The sequence below is a fragment of the Fulmarus glacialis genome, unplaced genomic scaffold, assembly GCF_000690835.1.
Source record: "Fulmarus glacialis isolate BGI_N327 unplaced genomic scaffold, ASM69083v1 scaffold33429, whole genome shotgun sequence".
NCBI classification, from domain to species: domain Eukaryota; kingdom Metazoa; phylum Chordata; class Aves; order Procellariiformes; family Procellariidae; genus Fulmarus; species Fulmarus glacialis.
The window spans coordinates 39414-59215 of NW_009235820.1; the positions used below are offsets into that span (position 1 = coordinate 39414).

General features: G+C 38.3%; 1 protein-coding gene across 1 annotated transcript in view; it reads left to right on the forward strand.

The window, feature by feature from the left end:
- Window positions 1–19397, forward strand: part of LOC104082894 (triple functional domain protein-like) — a gene marked incomplete at both ends in the record, with an annotated part of 53332 nt that extends 33935 nt beyond the window's left edge. The window contains 12 exon segments of the mRNA XM_009586163.1: window positions 1–138; window positions 1345–1494; window positions 2964–3078; window positions 7928–8043; window positions 11295–11417; window positions 13194–13388; window positions 13500–13615; window positions 14173–14239; window positions 15016–15125; window positions 16755–16824; window positions 17296–17385; window positions 19305–19397. The exon segment at window positions 1–138 is cut by the window's left edge and continues 11 nt beyond it. Of these exon segments, the coding sequence (XP_009584458.1) occupies window positions 1–138; window positions 1345–1494; window positions 2964–3078; window positions 7928–8043; window positions 11295–11417; window positions 13194–13388; window positions 13500–13615; window positions 14173–14239; window positions 15016–15125; window positions 16755–16824; window positions 17296–17385; window positions 19305–19397 (1383 nt within the window).
- Window positions 19398–19802: the final 405 nt, after the last annotated feature.

A 19802-nucleotide genomic window follows, 5' to 3' on the forward strand; every position in this document is an offset into this window, starting at 1 on the left:
GCTAATCACTATGACATGGATATGATCCGGGAGTGTGCAGAGAAGGTTGCTTCCCATTGGCAACAATTGATGCTGAAGATGGAGGACCGTCTCAAGCTTGTGAATGCCTCTGTTGCCTTCTATAAAACTTCTGAACAGGTACAGAAATGCTACATGATCTCTCTCTGCCTTGGTTAATTCTTCAGTGTGGCATAAAACAGCATTACCTAAAAAAATGGTTGACTAGGTTTGGTTATACTTACTAATTTGATAACAAGTGCAGTTATACAAAAAATGCAAAAAGCAAATCCTCTTACCAGCTTCCTTAGAAAGAGAAACCATGTGTTGCAGCCTTTCAGTATATAAAGTGGTCTTATAAGACAAAGGTTTTTTTACCAAGGCCTGTAGTGACAGGACAAGGGGCAATGGTTTTAAACTGAAAGAGGGTAGATTTAGATCAGATACAAGGAAGAAATTTTTTACCATGAGGGTGATGAGACACTGGAACAAGTTGTGGATGCCCCATCCCGGGAAAGAATCAAGGTCAGGTTGGACGGGGCTTTGAGCAACCTGATCTAGTGAAAGATGTTCCTGGCCATGGCAGGGGGGTTGGACTAGATGATCTTTAGAAGTCCTTTCCAACCCAAGCCGTTCTATGATAAATGAGTAGTAGACAAATTGTACTAACTACTAAGAGACTACAGTGTAATTGGTCTGGCTACACTTGCTTCAATTAGCAAATTTCAAAGAAGGTACATTACCAAAGTGCAGTGGTTATTGGTGAAGACTCAAATCTTCATCTGCCTCGTCTATCACTCTCTCTTTTAATATTCCTTAGATTCTTATTTTTAATTGAGAAGAGTCTTCTAAAACATTTTCAAGATGAAACACACTGTACAAGTGCTTAGTTGGATTTCTGCTTGTTTCAAGAAGTTTTGCTTAAACCATAAACAAGTTACACAGAGGTTTTAATGGAGGTACCTCAGATGGCTAATTCTGGTTTTTGTGTGGGAGTCAGAGAAAAATCAGCTTCATCCTACTTGTCTGCAGAGGAGTTAGGGGGAAGGTTGGCAAGGTTGCTTCCTCTGCAATCATATCTTAAGCCCATCCTGAACTATGCAGTCACAGAGGCGGAGAAAGATGAGAAACTTTAGGGATAGCCTTCTGAGCAATTCCACATAAGCAGGCCAATGGTTGCAAACCTACAGTCAAAGTTTGTTGCCTTCTCTTAAGTCCCAGTCAAAACATGTCAGAAGCTAAGGTACATGTAAGGGGTAGATTGAGTTTCCTTTTTTTTTTTTGGCTTAAATTTGGAATTTTTGTCTTACTGAATTATATTTGAGTTGGACTCCTTCTTCCTGATAGGTGTGCAGCGTGCTGGAAAGCCTGGAGCAAGAATATAAGCGAGAAGAAGACTGGTGCGGGGGAGCAGACAAACTGGGTCCGAACTCTGAAACAGATCATGTTACTCCCATGATAAGCAAACACCTGGAACAGAAGGAGGCATTCCTAAAGGTAGGGTTTGCTATTTTTTTTGTGGTCTTCTGTATCTTGGAAAGCATGCGGTCAAACGCTCACTCTTACAGTGCTGAAATGTATGTGGAAAGCAACAGTGCCCATTCAAAAGCTACAGGTATATCCCAAACTGCAAAGATGTGGGAAATGGCACATTAACTGCTTCTGACGGTGATTAGGAGAATACTGCCAAGTGCATAAAATTGTAGCCAATTTTATAAATATATTTCCTGTTGAACTTCAATAGATGTCAGGTCTCCCGCTGTGACTGAAGAGGAATTGGGAATCACTGCATTGAGCAACTGTCATTCTAAAGAATGCTTAAAGGCTGCTGCTTTGGAAGAGGAGTGACAGTCACGTAGTGCCATTGCTGCCTGCACATCAGAGCAGCTCTCAGATGTACTTGGACTACAGTAGAGTACGGAAGGAGGAAATTGCTAGACAAGCATCTGGGAGTAGTTGGGTTTGTGGAATAGTCTGCAGATAAATGAAAAGTTTTCATTCCAACCGATGTCCTAGTGAAGAGGGTTATTGGTCATACTGAATAAATGTGTAACGGATGCTTGCAAAGCAGTGTAACTAACCCTGTAACCAAAGGCTTTTTCCAGCATCACCTTGAAAGACATCAGAGTATAAAACTAATTTTATTAAAAGCCTTTTTGTTCTCAGTGCACAGATGAGAACGTTCAAAAATGTATTAGCATAGCTCTAAGTATACTGTCAAATAGATCTTTCTGCAGCTGGCATGTGAGTTTCCAGTCTTTGTGCTAAAAGAATTTGAGAAATGACTTAGTGTCTCTGTTACTGGATCTAACCATGCTACCTTTATCTAACCCTTTAAAGGAGCATTTCATGTTCTGCTTATTAAAAATAAGGCAGCCAGCCCATATGTAGTACTTGGTGTACTAAGCTGAATAAGGCAGCTGAGCTGAGTGTTGGCAATACAGCAGTGAGGACTGAAAGCTCTCAAGGCCTTGTCTTAATATTTTAAGGGCATATCTTAATGTTTTAGCACTTTTGGTTTCACTTCAGTGGAGTGTTTGCTTTTTGTTTAAAGTAGTGGTGGATGTTTTGGAATATCCAGGTGATTACATAAGCATGTGCACTCTGTTTACACAATAAATAACTTCCAAGTGGCACATGGCACACACACAAAACAAACTTCTCTGACCTCTGAGTCATGCTGAAAGCTCTAGAGCAGGTAATTGCTTTTCAGGATCTTCAGGTAAAAAGTAATAGTATTTTGTTTAGGTTTTTTTTCTGCCAGATAAATAAGGATTAATTGTTATTTGTTGGGAAAACTATTTTAGTGCTGGGGTTGGCTTACTTGTAGAAGGATTTAACAAGCAACGCTTTTTGAAATTGGAAAAGGTAGGAAATGCACAAGAGGGGGATGAGGAAGGTCCTTCATCTTTTTCTGGATGTGTATGTGAGCATTTTCAAAAAAAGTAATACTGCTGACTCTCTAGGCTTGCACACTGGCTCGGAGGAATGCTGATGTCTTCCTGAAATACCTGCACAGGAACAGCGTAAACATGCCAGGGATGGTGACACACATCAAAGCACCTGAACAACAAGTCAAAAGTAAGGGGTTTCTTGTTCTTTTTTTCTCCAAAGAATGTGATCATCATGTGTTGTGGTATGTGTGATGATGGGGGAGTGAAGCCTGCCCAAGTGGAAAGGGTTCTGTCAGGCTTAACAGGAAATAATTAAAATTGCTCGCACACTTTGAAGGAGCTGCCAGTCATCAAATTCTCTCATACCCAAATGAAGTTGCTTTGAATTTATTTATCTCCTGCTTACACTTAATCTTTCAATTTGAAACTCAAATGTGCTGCTTTTGTTCAGAGAATGAGATGGTAAACTTCCACATGGTAATGTTTGGTCTGAAGCCAAATGGGAGCTGATCACTGAAGCTTACTCAGTGTGTTAGTGTGGTGCATTCTGCGAGTTCCTTGGGAGTGCCAGGGTGATACAAGATAATCCCTTGAATGATGCCCTTGGACCCTTCATATAGTTGAATCAGTATTAAGGAACTTCATGAAGTATAGGATAACTGACATCATGTATAAATCAGATGTGTAGATAGGCAGTAGCTGAGATGAGGCAGGAAAGAACTAATACATGGGGCTTGGGTTTTTCTGGGATTAATTCAATGTAGTGCAGCTTTAAGGTGTAACATGCACTGTGGGGAATGGAGTAGAGAGAAAAATCTGTAGGGCTTTCAGGGACAAAAGGGCAGAAATTAATAGGGTATGCATAACTGATGGGTGAGGTAGGCAGAACAGAGATCAGAGAGAGAAAGTCAGAAATAAATACTGCATTTTACTCATTTATTTGCCAGTTGTATTCTGCTTGATGCATTTTGAAGCTCTGACTGAACACTCAGACCATGCCTACAGACTCAAAACCAGAGAAGTCTAATTGTCTAATTAATTGCTGTTTGCAGCTACCCAAAGGGGAGTTATACAGAGGATGGAGCCAAACTCAGAGGAACACGGCAATAGGACCAGAGGAAAAAGTTGCAGCAAGGAAAATTCTGAATGGATTTAAAGAGAAAGTGTTACAGCAAGAGCGAGAAAGCACTGAGTAGAGCAGGTAGCCAAGAGAGGTAGTGGAATCTCTGCCCTTGGGAATTTTTAAAACTCAGTTGAACAAGCCCCTGAAAAACTTTGAAGTTAGTCCTGCTTTGAGAAGGAGATTGGAACAGATGGCCTCCAGAGGTCACTTTCACTCTAAAATATTTGATGACTCTATCAGAAAAGGACATGCTCGCTGCTTTGCTTTACTACAAAGGGAAAACAGTTTGTGTTGAACTTACCCATGTATCAATTACTCAAATTGAAAATCTCCCTGTATTGAATTTTTTGTGTTGGAAAGGTAATAGGATATTGGCCATACTTTTCACTCTAAGGAAGTAATTGGATTGTGGCAGTTGAAACTTTGAGCATGTAGAGCTAAGACAAGGGATTGTTTTTCCTCTGTCCCCAAGGTATCAACATTTATAGAACTGTACAAGGCAAAATCTCAACACAAATGCTGGCAGTATCAATAACTGAAGAAGTGTTGCTGACATTTGTCACTTAGCTCTTCTCTTAGTAGTAGACAAAGAAAACAAAGCAGTAGCAAGCAGGAAGTTCTAGCTGCTGCACTTACTGAGTATAAGAAAAAATGTTAGGGCTTTTAGACAAACTTTTTAAAAACTCAGTTTTGAAAGCTGTGTAAAAAGTCATTCTGAGAAAGGTGAATGTGTTCAGATGAGGAAAGAGTAGAAAAGTCTCTGCTAATGTCCTTAAGAATAATTATATGTCAGAACTGTAGTGCTATGCATATTCTGTGTACGTTTAAAATCCTGGATGAAATGATACATGTTTAAAAAGCAACAAACAAAGCAAGAAAAATCTCCGAGCAGGAGGAAAATAAGCTATGTGCTCTAGTGCTTTTCCCCCATAAGCCATGTAATACATGCTTCTGGAAATTAAACATGAGTCAAGGTAGAACTAGCAAGGACTCCTTCCTTTTAGGTCTCAGTGGTATGGTGGTAGCTTACCAAATGATTTAAAAGTTCACTCTGATCTTCCTGTTCAAATATGCATGTAAGGAGAAAAAAAATCTCTTTTCCAAATAGGTAGAGAAGAAAAATAATAGTGTGCATTTCATTTTGGTGAAATAGAGGTTACATGTGTTCTGCTGGACCATTACACACTCATACTCAGGTGTATGCTTGAAACAGTGTGTCAGACTGTGATCAGTATATTGTATATAAATGAACATTTTAAAAACTTGAGTAAGCCTTGAGTTTTTGCAGAACTGCTGAACATTTTTCAAAAACCTCATTCAGTGGCATACTTGATCCTTATTCCCAGCTGCAGATTATGATATCTAGAAAAGCAATGTTTTAATGTAGGCAAAGTTTAGCTAAGCGCATGCTTCATGGGAAACAAGAATCACAATGGTACTGAACTCAGAGGTGTCCTTCTGTCCCTTCATACCGTGTAAATAATTTCCTTGGCCTGCAGTTAAGAGTATCCAAATACTGCATCAGACACCGTGCCAAAGCTGAATTTTAGGAAGGAGTTGTGGCCTGAAACTGTGCCATGGCAGGTGGATTCAGTCGGTGACAGTTGCTGTAAGCTCAGAAACGGAGTGTTTTCATCTTCGCTTCTGCTGCTAATTTCATGTGCTGCTTTGTTACCTCTGTCTCTGCTGTATGAGTTGTGACTGAACATAGTGCAGGAACTTGTCTAGTGGTGCTCATATTTTTAGGTAGGTTGATAGAGAGTGCAGGATGCATAGAGACAGCTGAAAACGCTCTGAGCCTGGAGAATAAGGTGGGAGTTTAGGAAACAATCCTACAAATGTTGGAATCAAAGAAAATAACAACAACAACAGGGACTATAGTTCAGAAGAGTTGAGACAGAGCTGCTCATCCAAACCTAGTATGAAATGTTGATGTTCTGTAACTTCCCTTGAGTATTTTATAGAATTTTTTTTTTCCTCTTCCTTGTCAGTCCAAGAAATTAATGGCAATAACACTAACAGTGCCCAGCCAAATGTCTCTCACTGGCTTGCCATCTGTATCTTGTCCTGACAGGACAATTGCTGTTCCAATTAGCTAAATTCACCTTGCTTGCTCTTTGTCAGAACTACTTCGCTTGCGTTGCTATCAAGATGTCTCTTTTTATATGGTGTGTCCAGTTGGGTGTATTGCATTGTATAATGATAGTCGTCTGTGTGTCTGCCCCCCTGCCCAAAAAAAAAAAAAAAAAAATCTGGCATATATTCTGAGCAAGCATTTTGGAGGTGGCGTAAGGCAGAAATAAAACTAAGAAAGCAGGTGAGGCTCATAGCAGATCAGCTCATGACTTGGCTAAGGGACAGATCGGTTGAGGCATATTTGAGGGTAGCCTGCCCAGCAGGAAGAAAACCTTGGCTGCAGTGACCAGATTCCAACCAAAAGCAAGTCCTGGGTGATCTCAACACTCTGTGGCAAGTGGGAATACGGTGCTTCCAAGCAGGAGGATGTTGGCAGCGGTGCAGACAGGTTTCATAATCCTCAGGGAGTCTGTGACGAGTGGTTGTAATTGGTCCCAGATCACTGACAGAGAGAGTTTTCCCCTCAGGCTCCCTTTATTTGAGCTTCTCTGTCAAACTATTCCTTGGAGTTGTTAGCTTTTGGGGTGTAAGGCATGGTGGACCTGCACAGTGGGGCAGGGGAATGCAGAGGCATTAAGAGGCCTAGCACCTGAGTGTCTCCATTTGTAATTATGGAAAATAGCCAGTTGTAGGTGTAAGTAGAGAAGCAAGTAAAGCATTATTGTGAATAATGAGCCTTTTTTGTGTTTTCTTCTGCTTCTGGTAGATGTCCCCTTGGGTTCTTTGCACTTCTGACAGAATCACCTGGCAGAGACGTCAGGTGTCCCCATTTCTATGTATTTCAGCTTGCCATCTAGGTTTGCAGTAGCTACAAAGGCTGGCTGCTGCTCTGGAAGAAGCAGTGGATAAAGTGAGCTTCACAAGAAACTGCTAGGATTTCTTTGTTTGAAGAAAAAAGGCAATAAACATTAAAGAAGCAGAGTTCAGATAAAATCTGCATATTGTAAGCAGAAGGTCTTTGCCATCTGGGAAGAATTTATAAGCCAGACAGGTGGAATTGCAGGTTAACGGTGGAATTTGGATGTGAATTCCCAATGGCAGACAGTTTCTGATACTCACGAATGGAATAACAAATTGTGAAGTTAATTATTTGATTACCTGGAAATTCTATTAAGGTTCAATGAACACTCATATTTGAACAAGTCAGCTTACTCAATTATACTGCTGTTGGTTTTGTTTTGTTGTTTTGTTTTTTTTTTTAAGGGGAATTACAAACTTAGTCATTTTGTGTGGTTTTTATTACTTCGGTTCCTGTACATTCAGTATCTGCTTATATTGCATTTGTTCTTATAGTGACCTAAGGTTATGTATTTGCCCATATGTATTAAATTATTAAAATATTTTATAGGAGACTGGTATATTCAGAAAAGTTATTTTTTGTTATGATTAATATGAGATGTTAAGCATGTTGTGATTACTTGTGCATGCTAGTTCTTTCTGATGAAACCCTGTCAAGAATCATCTTTATCAGACTACATTTTCAATTATGTTATAAACAGTGGCAGTCCCCATATGAAAAATATTTGAGGGAAAAAAGGTGTTACTAGTAAGTTTTAATTGCATCTCTAGTTTCTTTAACCAACATTTCTATAAATAATAATGAAACAGGAACACTCTGTGTTTCATGAATATCAGGAAAAAGATCAAAACAAAGAGTATAGAAAGAGTAAGTGTATTGTAAATTTTACAATATAAAGTACTTTATTCTGCTGATTTTAATGTGATATTTCAAAATTGGTTGTCATAACCTCTGTTTAAACTAATTTTGTTTCTTCAGATATCTTGAATGAACTCTTCCAGAGGGAGAACCGTGTGCTGCATTATTGGACCATGCGTAAAAGACGTCTTGATCAATGCCAACAGTATGTGGTGTTTGAAAGAAGTGCCAAACAGGTGAGAGTTTTATATAAAAATCCTCTTCAGTGTGATCGAGGTTTGACATACACTGACTTGTCCCACAATAACAAATTTGCCATTGACTCCAGTATTTCAAATGGCTGAAAGATCAGTGGTTAAAATAAAAAGTAAGTTAAATTATTTGCTTTTCCTTTAATACAGAACAACGAAATCTGTTGAGGCAGCGTGTCTTTACTGCTGTAACTTAAAGGTAGCATTTTGCTTCAGCCAGCTTGATCTGGTACTGGTGAATCTCATTTATGCAAGCTTGTGTTTGACCAATTGTTATGCTTGTTAACTTTCACACACACACCTAATTTGACCAGGGAAATAACAGGCAGCAACATTTTTCTCCGATGCTGGGGAGATTAAGTTGATTGGCAGTTCTAGAAAACTGGCAAGTTGCATAACTCATTAAACAATAATAACTGAATGACTTTGGAAAGTTTTTGCAATTCTGCGTGTATTTCGTTTCATGGTTTCTTGCATGGTAGATCCACCTCTCTGTATTTTGTTGAATTTATCAGTCTGGAAAGTACTGTTAAGTAACTACCACAGACAAAAAAAATCCACATCACTAATCAAAACACAAGCCATAAAAATAAGTAGGGGGTTCCAAGGCAGAATTATTAACTGGAATGATCTGCAATAGTTTTTTACTACTTTTTTTTATTTTTTAAACTGGATATAGGACAAAGAAAGGAAGCTATCTGTTCCTGTTCTGCAGAAAAGGCCACAACGCCCATAGTGTGAAATATAGTTAGAGCTACTTTAAAGGACTCAAAAAAACTAATTTTGTATTTCTTTCTGACAGCCAATGTAGACAGAGGCTTAAATACTAGTGGTCTTTTTTGATCTCTGAAAGATTTCTGAAGTCTATCTTTCATGATTTCACAAAGAAAGTAATGCAAGATAAATCTTGGAGTGAAGTCAAAGATTAATACTTCTTTAAAACAACAACACCTCTTCCCTGCCCCGCACCCCACTTTTGGATAACCTTAACTCCAACCCCTGCCAAGCATATGACCTACTGGCTTTTGTATAGAGATTACTGACAAACACAAACACTGGAGATAAAGATCTGTCAGCATTTTCATTGTAAATCCCATTTTTCAGCAATCACCAGTTCAGTCATCATAAACCGTATAAACTCCACACTGATTATCCAGAAAATGGAAATGTTACTGTCTTCATTTAGATTTTTGTTTGGAAGTTGGAAGAACCATTCTTTGTGCTTTCAGAACTTGATGCCCTGCTATGGGAGCAATACCATAGTAGTTTGCGAGGAAAATGGTAGACTCAAATCTAGATTGTCCAGAGTTAAGGGCTCACCTGGTCACTAAATTGATTTCTCCAGTTCTTGTATGGTGATTTGTGTCTCCAGCATACAATCCTGATCCTCACATGAAATGAGAGCTGATCTAACCTGTAGGAATTAACATTGAGATGAACTTTGTGTCATGTTGTGGCTCTAGAGAGCTGCCAAAAAGTTATGAAAGGGCAACATTTGGAGAGGGGAAGTTTTTTTGTTTATCGTTTATTCCAGCATTGTGTAATAAACCCACCAAAAAAAGGTGGAGGTTAAAAAGTTAAAAGTGAGAAGTATCAAAATAAATGTTTGTAATATCAGCGATAGCCATGCTACTTGTCCATATCAGTCTTCTCTTGCAAAGATTGATGTTAGAATGACAAGGGGCATGGTAGAGGTGATTGGTTGAAGTGTCCCTTTTCTTGACACTAGTCCAAGAATTGTTGGTTTGTTTCCATCAGCGGCGCTTGACAAGTACAGGCCCATCTCATCAGGCTTGCATCTGCACTAGTATGTGACTAGGTAAATGGCATCCTAGCATTCACATTAAGTGTTGAATTTTGAAGGCCTTCTAATTACTTTAGGTTTTGTACCAAGAGGCAAAAGCATCCTAAGTGGAAGGAAGAGAATCAAAGTTATTCAGTTACAGCCTTGATGAGCTTAAATTGTTGGTGGAGTTATAATACAGACGATACCTTTTCTGATTCGGTATAAGGTTATGCTCTTGAAAAATACATACCTACTGTCCACCAAGATAAAACTTTTCCTGTTCTTGGTAACGTGGATAGATAAAAAGGTAAACTGAAAGTATGAGGTATAAAAGGAAGAATGAGGACCCACTAGCAATCTACTACTTTTTCTCTTGGGGTGTTACATTTTTGTTTAGTGCTCTATATGTTTACCGAAGACACAGAAGATACACATGCATTTAGTAACAGGACAGTTCTAAGCAAGCTGTATTAAACTCTTTGAACATCTGATATTGACTTTGTCAGAACCAAGAAGTTTCTAAGTTCGTGTGCCTCCACATACTGCTGTAGTAGCCTGTATTAAGGTCTGCAGAACAACTTGATGATGTCAGTCTTCAGTTACAGTTTTTATTTTTACTGTTATGTGGCAGTTTGAGAGGACTCTTTTCTTTTTTTTTCTTCCCCAGTAGCCAGAGAGTAGGATTCCTTGCAACCACTGAGTTATGCTTAAAAAGGCAGCAAATAGTCTTGTGGGTGGAACATAGATAATAACCTGGATCAGCATGGTTCATAATAGTGAGAGAGTAAGGTACCAGGATGTGGAAGGGAAACAATCCGTTCTTAGTTCTTGTCTTTTACTACCTGTACGTACATTCATTGGTTTAACTGATACATCTCACCATTCCTCCTCTGCTGCAGGTTTAATTTCTAAGAGTACATGTAACTACAGACCATACTTTGTGAGGCTGGAATACATGTCAACTAAAGAGTGAAGTGATAGTTAAATCTTATGTGCTTGGAAAGTTTAGCCTACACATTTGGCAGTCTTATGTACATTTTTACAAGTTGGAAAATGCATGTTTCTGAGTACAGCTGTCCTGTGTTGCACCAAAAAAGTGATTTTTGCTCACCTGGGGAGTATATGAACAAAACCGTAGACATAGGTTGTTAGAACCTTTTAATAGGGGGCTATTACAGTCCTGTAGTAGTGGACTTCCCTGAAGTATTCGGATTCACGTGTCAGTTGTTTTTCTTTAATTCTTTAAGCATTGCTTCTTAGACTAAGTGAATTATTTCAGAGTTACAAACTGTTTGATATTGTAGAGGTATTAGATGATTGCCATTAGTGACATAGAATAAAATTTACCTGTGGCCAGTCTGTGTTTGTGAAATACTGATTACAGATGGTTTCTATTGGCAAAAGTGTGTTGCCTTCTCTCTTACTTTTCCTTCATTATTTCTTTATTTAGGCTCTGGAATGGATTCATGACAATGGAGAGTTTTATTTATCCACACATACTTCCACTGGCTCCAGTATCCAGCACACTCAAGAGTTGTTAAAAGAACATGAAGAATTTCAAATCACAGCAAAGGTAAAATAAAGAAATAAAATTATGTAAGATTTTAAAAAAACCCAAAAGAACCCAAATACCTCCCTCCCCCCTCCCCCCCCCAAAAATCCAAGGATGTGTCCAGAATTGTAGTAAGATACCTTAAAAATGTTTTTAAAAAAACCTACCAACCTTGCAGGGCCTTTGATTTCCTCTTTTATATCCTGATGTCTATGGATTACTGCATGTTCATTTAGGACATAAAATACAACAAGGCATATTATTATTCATCTGTGATTTAATTAGAAGACAGTAGAAAAATTAAAGCTTTACTTGTTAGGTTACTCATTTTATTAAAGTATTCTGTGATTCTGCTGTAACTTTTTTAGCCATGGCAGCATTATGTTATTGTACATCTCTGGAGGCCTATACAGAGATGTAGATGTCACTTGTGAGGCTTAAAAGTTTTCACATGTGAAAGACAGACAACCAGTGCGTGACTGAAGTACCTGAGCTAAGGTAACCTTGTCTGTCTCTGTGTTTTGTTTTGTCACCTGTTCAAACTGTCACCTGTTCCCATGTCTTGGCTCTCCAATCTTCATAGAGAAATAATAGAGCCCAAGAAAGTAAGAAAGAGTTCATTTGTCTGAAGGACCACCTCAGAAGAGAAAAGACTTGGAGATGGGGTTGGTCATGGGACATGTGGGAAGGGAGAAAAGAGAATGCAGAAAGAACAGAGATCACTTTTGCTTTTCAAACCCGGATTTTCTTCCTTCTGAGTTTTGCTCCAGCCTTTGTTCTGCTGGATCTCTTCCAGCATGCAGAGCACCACTGCCCCCCTTGTTTCCTCTGTCAGCCGATGACGTGGGTGCCCCTTTTGATGAAAGGATGTTGTTAGTGCCACTCCCTTGGCATTTCGCTACCTGTTGGGAGGATGTATTAGCCCTTGCTATTTCCATAGTGAAAAGAAATGCTGGGATGAGGGACTATTAGGAAAGGAAAAGAATTTAAAAAAAAAAAAGGACAAACACTGTTGATTTTCATACTGACATAAAGTCAAGTTCTTACTGACTGTTTTGCTTAACTCCCTCTTACCAAGGGCCCTGACAGTACACTTTACTCTGACGTGGTATCAGAGAGAGATGAAGGTATAAACTCATCTATTGTGGATGATTTATGATTTACATGAAAGAAAGTGCATAGTCTTAGGCAGCTTGTTAATTGGGAAAAGCACTCAGTTACACATTTGGTGGTGGCTACTTGTTTTCTTAGTTTCTCTCAAACAACTGTGTGACAACATAACACAATCTAAAAAAAGATCTGAAGAATATAGTCTTAATCCGTTAAAGTGTAAAGCATATATAACAAGACTTATCTCCATCTCAACATTTCAGTGATGTCTAAAGGAGGTAGATTCTTGACACTGTGGGCCAGGTCCAATACCAGTGCTTCAGTGGTAATGAACAAAATATCCTCTTTGGCATCAAAACCCCATTGTATTGATGTGAGGAGAATACCCATGCTCTGAAAAGCTTGCCTAGCAGAATTTAATCTCTGTTAGATATGGAGCACATTTTTTAAAGAAAAATAAACAGCCTGCTTCTAGTTATGTAATAATAAAACCCAAGGAAACCTATATTCATCTTGTGCTATTTTTATTAAGAAAAAGCTATCTGTTTAAAGGAGTTCTGAGAAGAGAGAGGAGGAAGCTACTCCTTTGATGGCTTCTCCAACTACACTCAGTAGCAGGTTAAGCAAAATGACCCCCTTCATGACAGGTAGAGCTAGTAACTGTTTGATATTTTCCTGTTTTCATAGCAAACCAAAGAGAGGGTGAAGTTGTTGATACAGCTGGCTGATGGCTTTTGTGAAAAAGGGCATGCTCATGCAACAGAGATTAAAAAATGTGTCACAGCAGTGGATAAGAGGTACAGAGACTTTTCCCTGCGCATGGAGAAATACAGGACCTCTTTAGAGAAAGCTCTGGGTATTTCCTCTGATTCCAATAAATCGGTAAGAGAAATTTGAGTGTGATGACAGACAAACAAGCTTTGCTTGCATTTGATTTAGCTACTGTTTTCTCCTGTCTCCTTCCTTAATCAATTCTTCCTTTCTTTAATAAAGAGCAAAAGCTTGCAGCTGGATATAATCCCAGCCAGTGTCCCTGGGTCAGAGGTGAAACTGCGCGATGCTGCTCATGAGCTTAACGAAGAAAAACGAAAGTCTGCCCGCAGGAAAGAGTAATAAATTTATTTATTTTTAATCAATGAGAATGCATAAATCAATCCTGATAATGAAACAACTGTCACGGCTTGCCTGGCAGCTTGGAAATTGGATAAATGGTAAAAAGAGAGTGATATTACTCAATAGCTCCTATTGCCTTTTATTCACATGCTTGTTCTCACAGGTAATTCTAGCATGTCAGAATCTTAAACTTTCAAAACTATGTTAGACTTCTTTTAACGTGTTTTTTTTTCTTTTTAGAAATAATGTGAAATGTGAATAATGTGTAAGGGGAGGAGGGAGGACAACAGTTAAATGACTGTAGCAAGTGAAAAGCATTTGAGAAAAAATTCCATCTCCTTCCCCATTTCTTTTTGCACTGGTTAGTAATGGAGGGATGTTACCTCTTATGTTTCCTTCATCTGTTGTCTCTCTTCACATTTCAGTTCTCAGATTTTTCTTGCAGCAGTTGAAAAAGCAAAAGCTGATGAGGAGAAAGATATATTCTGGTTGTTATGCATTCATAATGATCTAACAGGCTGAGACTTGATTATTCTTTCTGTTGTCACCTAAGGTTCATTATGGCTGAGCTAATTCAGACAGAAAAGGCTTACGTAAGAGACCTCCGGGAATGCATGGATGTAAGTTTTCTTTTTTTCACTAATCTTTGAAGACGGGATTCAATCCGTTGCTTTTTGTTTTTTTCTGGTTTTAACAGTTGAGCATGATTGGTTTGCAGTCATAGGACCAAATTAAGTATCTTTTCTGCTATTAAGAAGAAACTTAGCATTACATCTGATAACGGCCACTTCGGAATTCATCCTATATGTTTTGCTTTTGTCAGTACCGAGTTTCAGCATTTGCTCTTTTCCCAATTCATAAACGTGTGGGGTTTTTTGTTTTAGAGAGGGGAGGGAAAAAGGAGCAGTTTACTTTATTTGCTTTGCTAGCAATAGAAAAGAGCTTGTGGTTAATTCTCTTGTTATCTGTTACACATGTTCTGCTACTAGTTGACTTTTTGAATAGAAATTCAGAGAGATTCCATGGAAAAGTGCCCAGTAATTGTTATGCTGAAGCAAATAATGTGCAGTGTTAGCTATTGCACAAAGCATGAACTTCTAGACTGCAGACATGACCTTGATAAGGAATATCCTGAAGCATTAGACGTTGTCAAGAACACTATGCATTTTAAATGATGAAGTCTCAGGGACTATGATAAATTGTCGGTTTTAGAACTTGGATTTTACTGTCAAAATCACAAGATATATTTGACACAACAGGTACTGTCACAATTGGAGATGATGATGCTGCATGATCTTTCCCCAATTTCTCTCCAGGAATGCATTTTTACAGATACCTGGGTGCTTCTCTTCAGAGTTTATCATGACTTTTCATGCATCTTTTTTGTTCTGGGCAGACATATCTATGGGAAATGACAAGTGGAGTCGAGGAGATCCCACCTGGTATTGTAAACAAAGAACACATTATCTTTGGAAACATGCAGGAAATCTATGAGTTCCACAATAAGTGAGTGACTTATCTTCCATTTCCATATTACTGCTAAATCCAAATGATGACCTGAGGGATTTCCTAGTGAAAATATTGTGCGTATGAATAATGGATGCTTTTCCATAAAAAATCTGAAGGATTTCTTCTCTCATTGCTTTCAATTGTTTCAGTTGTTGCTTTTTGCAGCCAGGTAGGTACACCATTAGAAACTGTCTTTTTCAGTCTCGGACATCTTTCAGCTTTTAAGAAATTATTTGGATACATTAAAATTTTGCTGTAGTTTTTCCAGTTGTCCTAAAGAGATGGAAACCACTGAACTCAACAGAATGCATGTGTAGCACAAACATCACTTTAAGACTCTGTCATTCCTTCAGAACGCTCATTCCTGATTTCCAAGTGCAACTTGCTAGTCGTAAAGAGTAGGGCCCCCTCCTCTTCCTTGGCTCTTCAAAGCTTCTGTGGAGATGCCCCACCATTGTTATATTTACTTGAGTACAGAGCATGAAAGAGGCTTGTCCACTACGTTTCTTCTGAGTGGAATGGTTTCTAGGCAGAAGTGTATACAAAAGTCTTGTTCTGAATCTTCCGTCTTTGTTAATTCATTGGCGTTTGTATTGGGTTATGATTCTTTTAAGTAATAAAATATACCTAGCATATTCCAGAACCTGATTTTACATTCCTTTGAATGCTTTGTGTTAACTTGAGCATCCAAAAAGCAAGTCACCCCTTTTTTTTTTCTTGAGATGAAGGTTAAACTTTTCTTGAGGCAGTAGGAAACCTTCTTGATGGAGAACAACAGCAGTTATTAAATTTGTGTACTCTTTTATGTGTTAACTGCATGTCTGCTGGATCAATTTCTGATCTTCACATCAGAATTTGTATTGAATTACATTTTATGTTAGTTGGGCGCCAAAAAGGACTGTCGTGGTTTAACCTGGCAGGCAGCCAAATACCACGCAGCCGCTCACTCACTCCCCCGTGGGACAGGGAGAGAATCGGAAGGGTGAGAGTGAGAAAAACTCGTGGGTTGAGATAAAGACAGTTTAATAGAACAGAAAAGGGAGAATAATAATGATAATGATAAAATATACAAAATAAGTGATGCACAATGCAATTGCTCACCACCCGCGCTGACCGATAACCAGGTAGCAGTCGGTACTTCCTGGATCACGCCTACCATTTCATATACTGAGCATGACGTCACATGGTATGGAATACTCCATTGGCCAGCTGGGCTGGCTGTCCTGATGATGTTCCCTCCCATCTTGTATACCTAGCTCAGTCAGTAGGCATGGGAGCTGTCCTTGGACTAGGAGGGTACTTAGCAACAACTGAAAACATCAGTGTGTTATCAACATTCTCCTCATACTAAATCCAAAACACAGCACTAGCAAGAAATTTAACCCTATCCCAGCCAAAACCAGGACATCTTCACATCAGAATTTGTATTGAATTACATTTTATATTAGTGCTGTTACTACACATTTTAATCCATTCCTGTTATCTGTATTTCTTTAACTCATGCTGTTGGTATGAATTACAGCAAGTTTTCTAACTGCCTTTATTCACGGACAATAGATCAATATCAGCTGTTCTAACGAAAATGTTTCATGTGCCTTATACTGTTTGTTTCTTTTCTACCCATAGTATATTCCTCAAGGAGCTGGAAAAATATGAACAGTTACCAGAAGATGTTGGACACTGCTTCGTTACATGGGTAATGAAGTCAGACTTATGTTTAGAAGTAACAAGGGAGATAGGAAGCATAAAGGGATGGATTCTTGCTCTTAGGTCCCTTTTTAATTTGTAAAATTTCTAAAAGTATCTCTTCCTTCAAATTCGAGTAAAAATGTGTGTATCTTTAACTGGGAAAAAAATTAAGGCACTGCTGTCAGATGCCAGTGCTTAGCTGCTCTTGAAGTTATGCAAGTTACCTAAACCTGCGTTCAGGTTTGGTTTGGTATCTTTGTCTTAGCTATTAATAATCTACTTTTGCATACATTGCTATTGTTTTCAGTCTTACTTGCCTCATGTATTTTCTTATGCTGCCAGTTTGAATGGGAAAATAATTCTGTATAGTTTAATTTCTTGAGAGAGAAGATATGCTTTCTGATAACTGTGTAAAAACTTCTTGAGACAGAAATTATGCTCTCTGATAACCTGTATAAATTTGCATTTTGTTCTGCAGGCAGACAAATTCCAAATGTATGTCACTTACTGTAAAAATAAGCCAGATTCTACCCAGCTGATACTAGAACACGCAGGAGCATATTTTGATGTGAGTATTTTGTGTCCATCCTTAAAAGTATGCCTTGGAAGTTTGAATCATGTACTTGCAGTTATGCTGAGTGCCTAATTTCTTAAGAAAATGCAAGTTCCCTGGTACTAATGCTGCAATTCATTGTCAGCTTAAGAAAATCAATGATATATCTCACATGGTTAACTTATATTGCTCAGTTGGTCTCATAAAGCTGTCAAATCAAACACAAAAAGTCACTGTCACATATCAGAGCAGTTCAGAACTGGAAGCTGGTTCAGGCAGCAACAGCCGAGACGTGAATCTTCAGCTCTCACAAGCATATTCTGCAAATCTCAGCATTTTGATGTGCTTAGTTTGCATTGTATGTAATAAAGATGGAAATCTTTGTTAAATTTGTTGGAGCACCTTTAAATTGTAATCGAATGTAGTGGTAATTCAGTTGACTGGTATTGTTCAGAGCTGCTAAACCACCCACGTTGCTTATTCAGTTCCTACGTTACTTGGTCTATGTGTAATATTCCGCTGAAGAAAGGACCAAAAGGTAGCAACTGTTTGCGGTTTTAGGGAAGTGCACTAGCTGGGGGATTTTGGCCACACTGAAGGACTTTGTGCATTTGCTGGGGTGCTTTGCTTGAACGTGTATTTACAGATGATTCAATTAGAGTGCTCTCCACCCTTTTTTGTTTCCTGCTCCACTGTGCTGAGCCACCCGCTGTGTAGTGACACCGCTAATTTTTTTAGAATTGTTTGTAGAAGTAGATAATAAAAAACAAACAAAAAATCCCTAAAGCTTTTGGGGTAATTTCAAAAGTCTATCACTGAGGAAATGGGGATTCTAAACATTGTAAGGAAAAGCCTTTTTGTGAAGCCTCTGTTAAGTTTTCAGTGCTTGAAGAAGGGCAGATAAGTTACAGGAAATCAGGCAGATATGACAAAAAAATCAAATAAAATTTAGTAAATACTATTTTAAAAAATAACGAAGGGCTCTGATAAAACTACATTAGAAATACATTCTTGCCACCATCTTTGATCCCTCTGTCTTAAACCAGTGTATCCAGAGCTCTCCATCCCATAATCCACCTAAAGTGCATTAGAAGTATGAAGACTTAATTCTGTGCACAGGTAACTTCAAGACCTTCCATTGTCCACCACTGGACCATGTGAAAATTTCATATGTATCCCATCTTGGGAATTTCTGATACTGTAATCATGGTTAGGAAGCACATAGCTGTGATGCATAACTTGCTGTTCGAAATTGTGTGGTTAAAATATATCCGATACTGTGATAAATGGCAAACACTGGCCCTAAAGTTCAACTATGATCAGTACTTGAAATCTGTAATTATCCAATCTAATTATCATCTAATTCTATTTTCCTCCTTTAGCTTTGTGGAGGTCGTACTTTTTTGTTTGAAAGTGGCTATTTTCTTTTTAGGTGTTTGGTAACCTCTTCCCTGTAGTTAGAAAATGTTACTTCGTGCTCCCCCTTGTGGGGGAAGATGCTTTCTGTGACTATTAACAATTAAACTAGCAGGTGATGCTAAGAAACCTCCACCTCAGCCTTCCTGCGACAGTCCTGGCAGTTCCCCAGAACACTGAAGTTTGTTTTCTTTTCTTTCTTGCAAGTAACAAAAGAAATACAGATTTTAATTTTAAAAAAAAAAGATCTTCCTAATCGTTTCTATTTGTATTTAGGTTTGTTGAAACGCTTCACAGGTACACTTGGAAGTAATTATCTTTTGTTTATACAAAGTGAGCAGGCAGATGCACAACATAATCATTTCCTGTGGCTGGAATATCTTGTCATCCTGTCTTTTTTTATTTCTCCTTGCTAAAATAGAGTTTGTAGTTAACGTATATTATTGCATAGCCCTTAAAGCAGTCTATATCTGAGTGTTGGTGCTCACAGTCCTCAAATGTTTGTGTTTTTCATGTAGGAGATACAACAACGGCATGGACTGGCCAACTCTATCTCCTCTTACCTTATCAAACCTGTCCAAAGGATAACAAAATATCAGCTTCTTTTAAAGGTCAGTATTAATTCGAAGTTCTTCATCTGATTCTGCTGTTCTTAAGAAGGCAAAGCTCTTGCTGAAATCAGGAGGGCTTTTTTTACTCTGCACTCTGAGACTACAGCATCCTGGGCAGCCTCAAATATTGCTGCGATATTTTATAGGAGACCACTGAAAATCAAAAAAGGCATAAATAAGCAACATTTTGTCCAGATTCCAGTAAATCAAAAAAGATACCTCTCTACTAATGTTTACTTAGAAAATACAATTTGCATTTCCAGAGTAAAGAAGTAATTCATGGCCATATAGACAGGCACATTTTTGTAATGGTTTCTGCAACAAATTTTGGAAAGCCATTAGCTATCTTTATGGTATTAAGTACTGTAAAATATATAAATTTTTATATCTTTATGTTTATATATA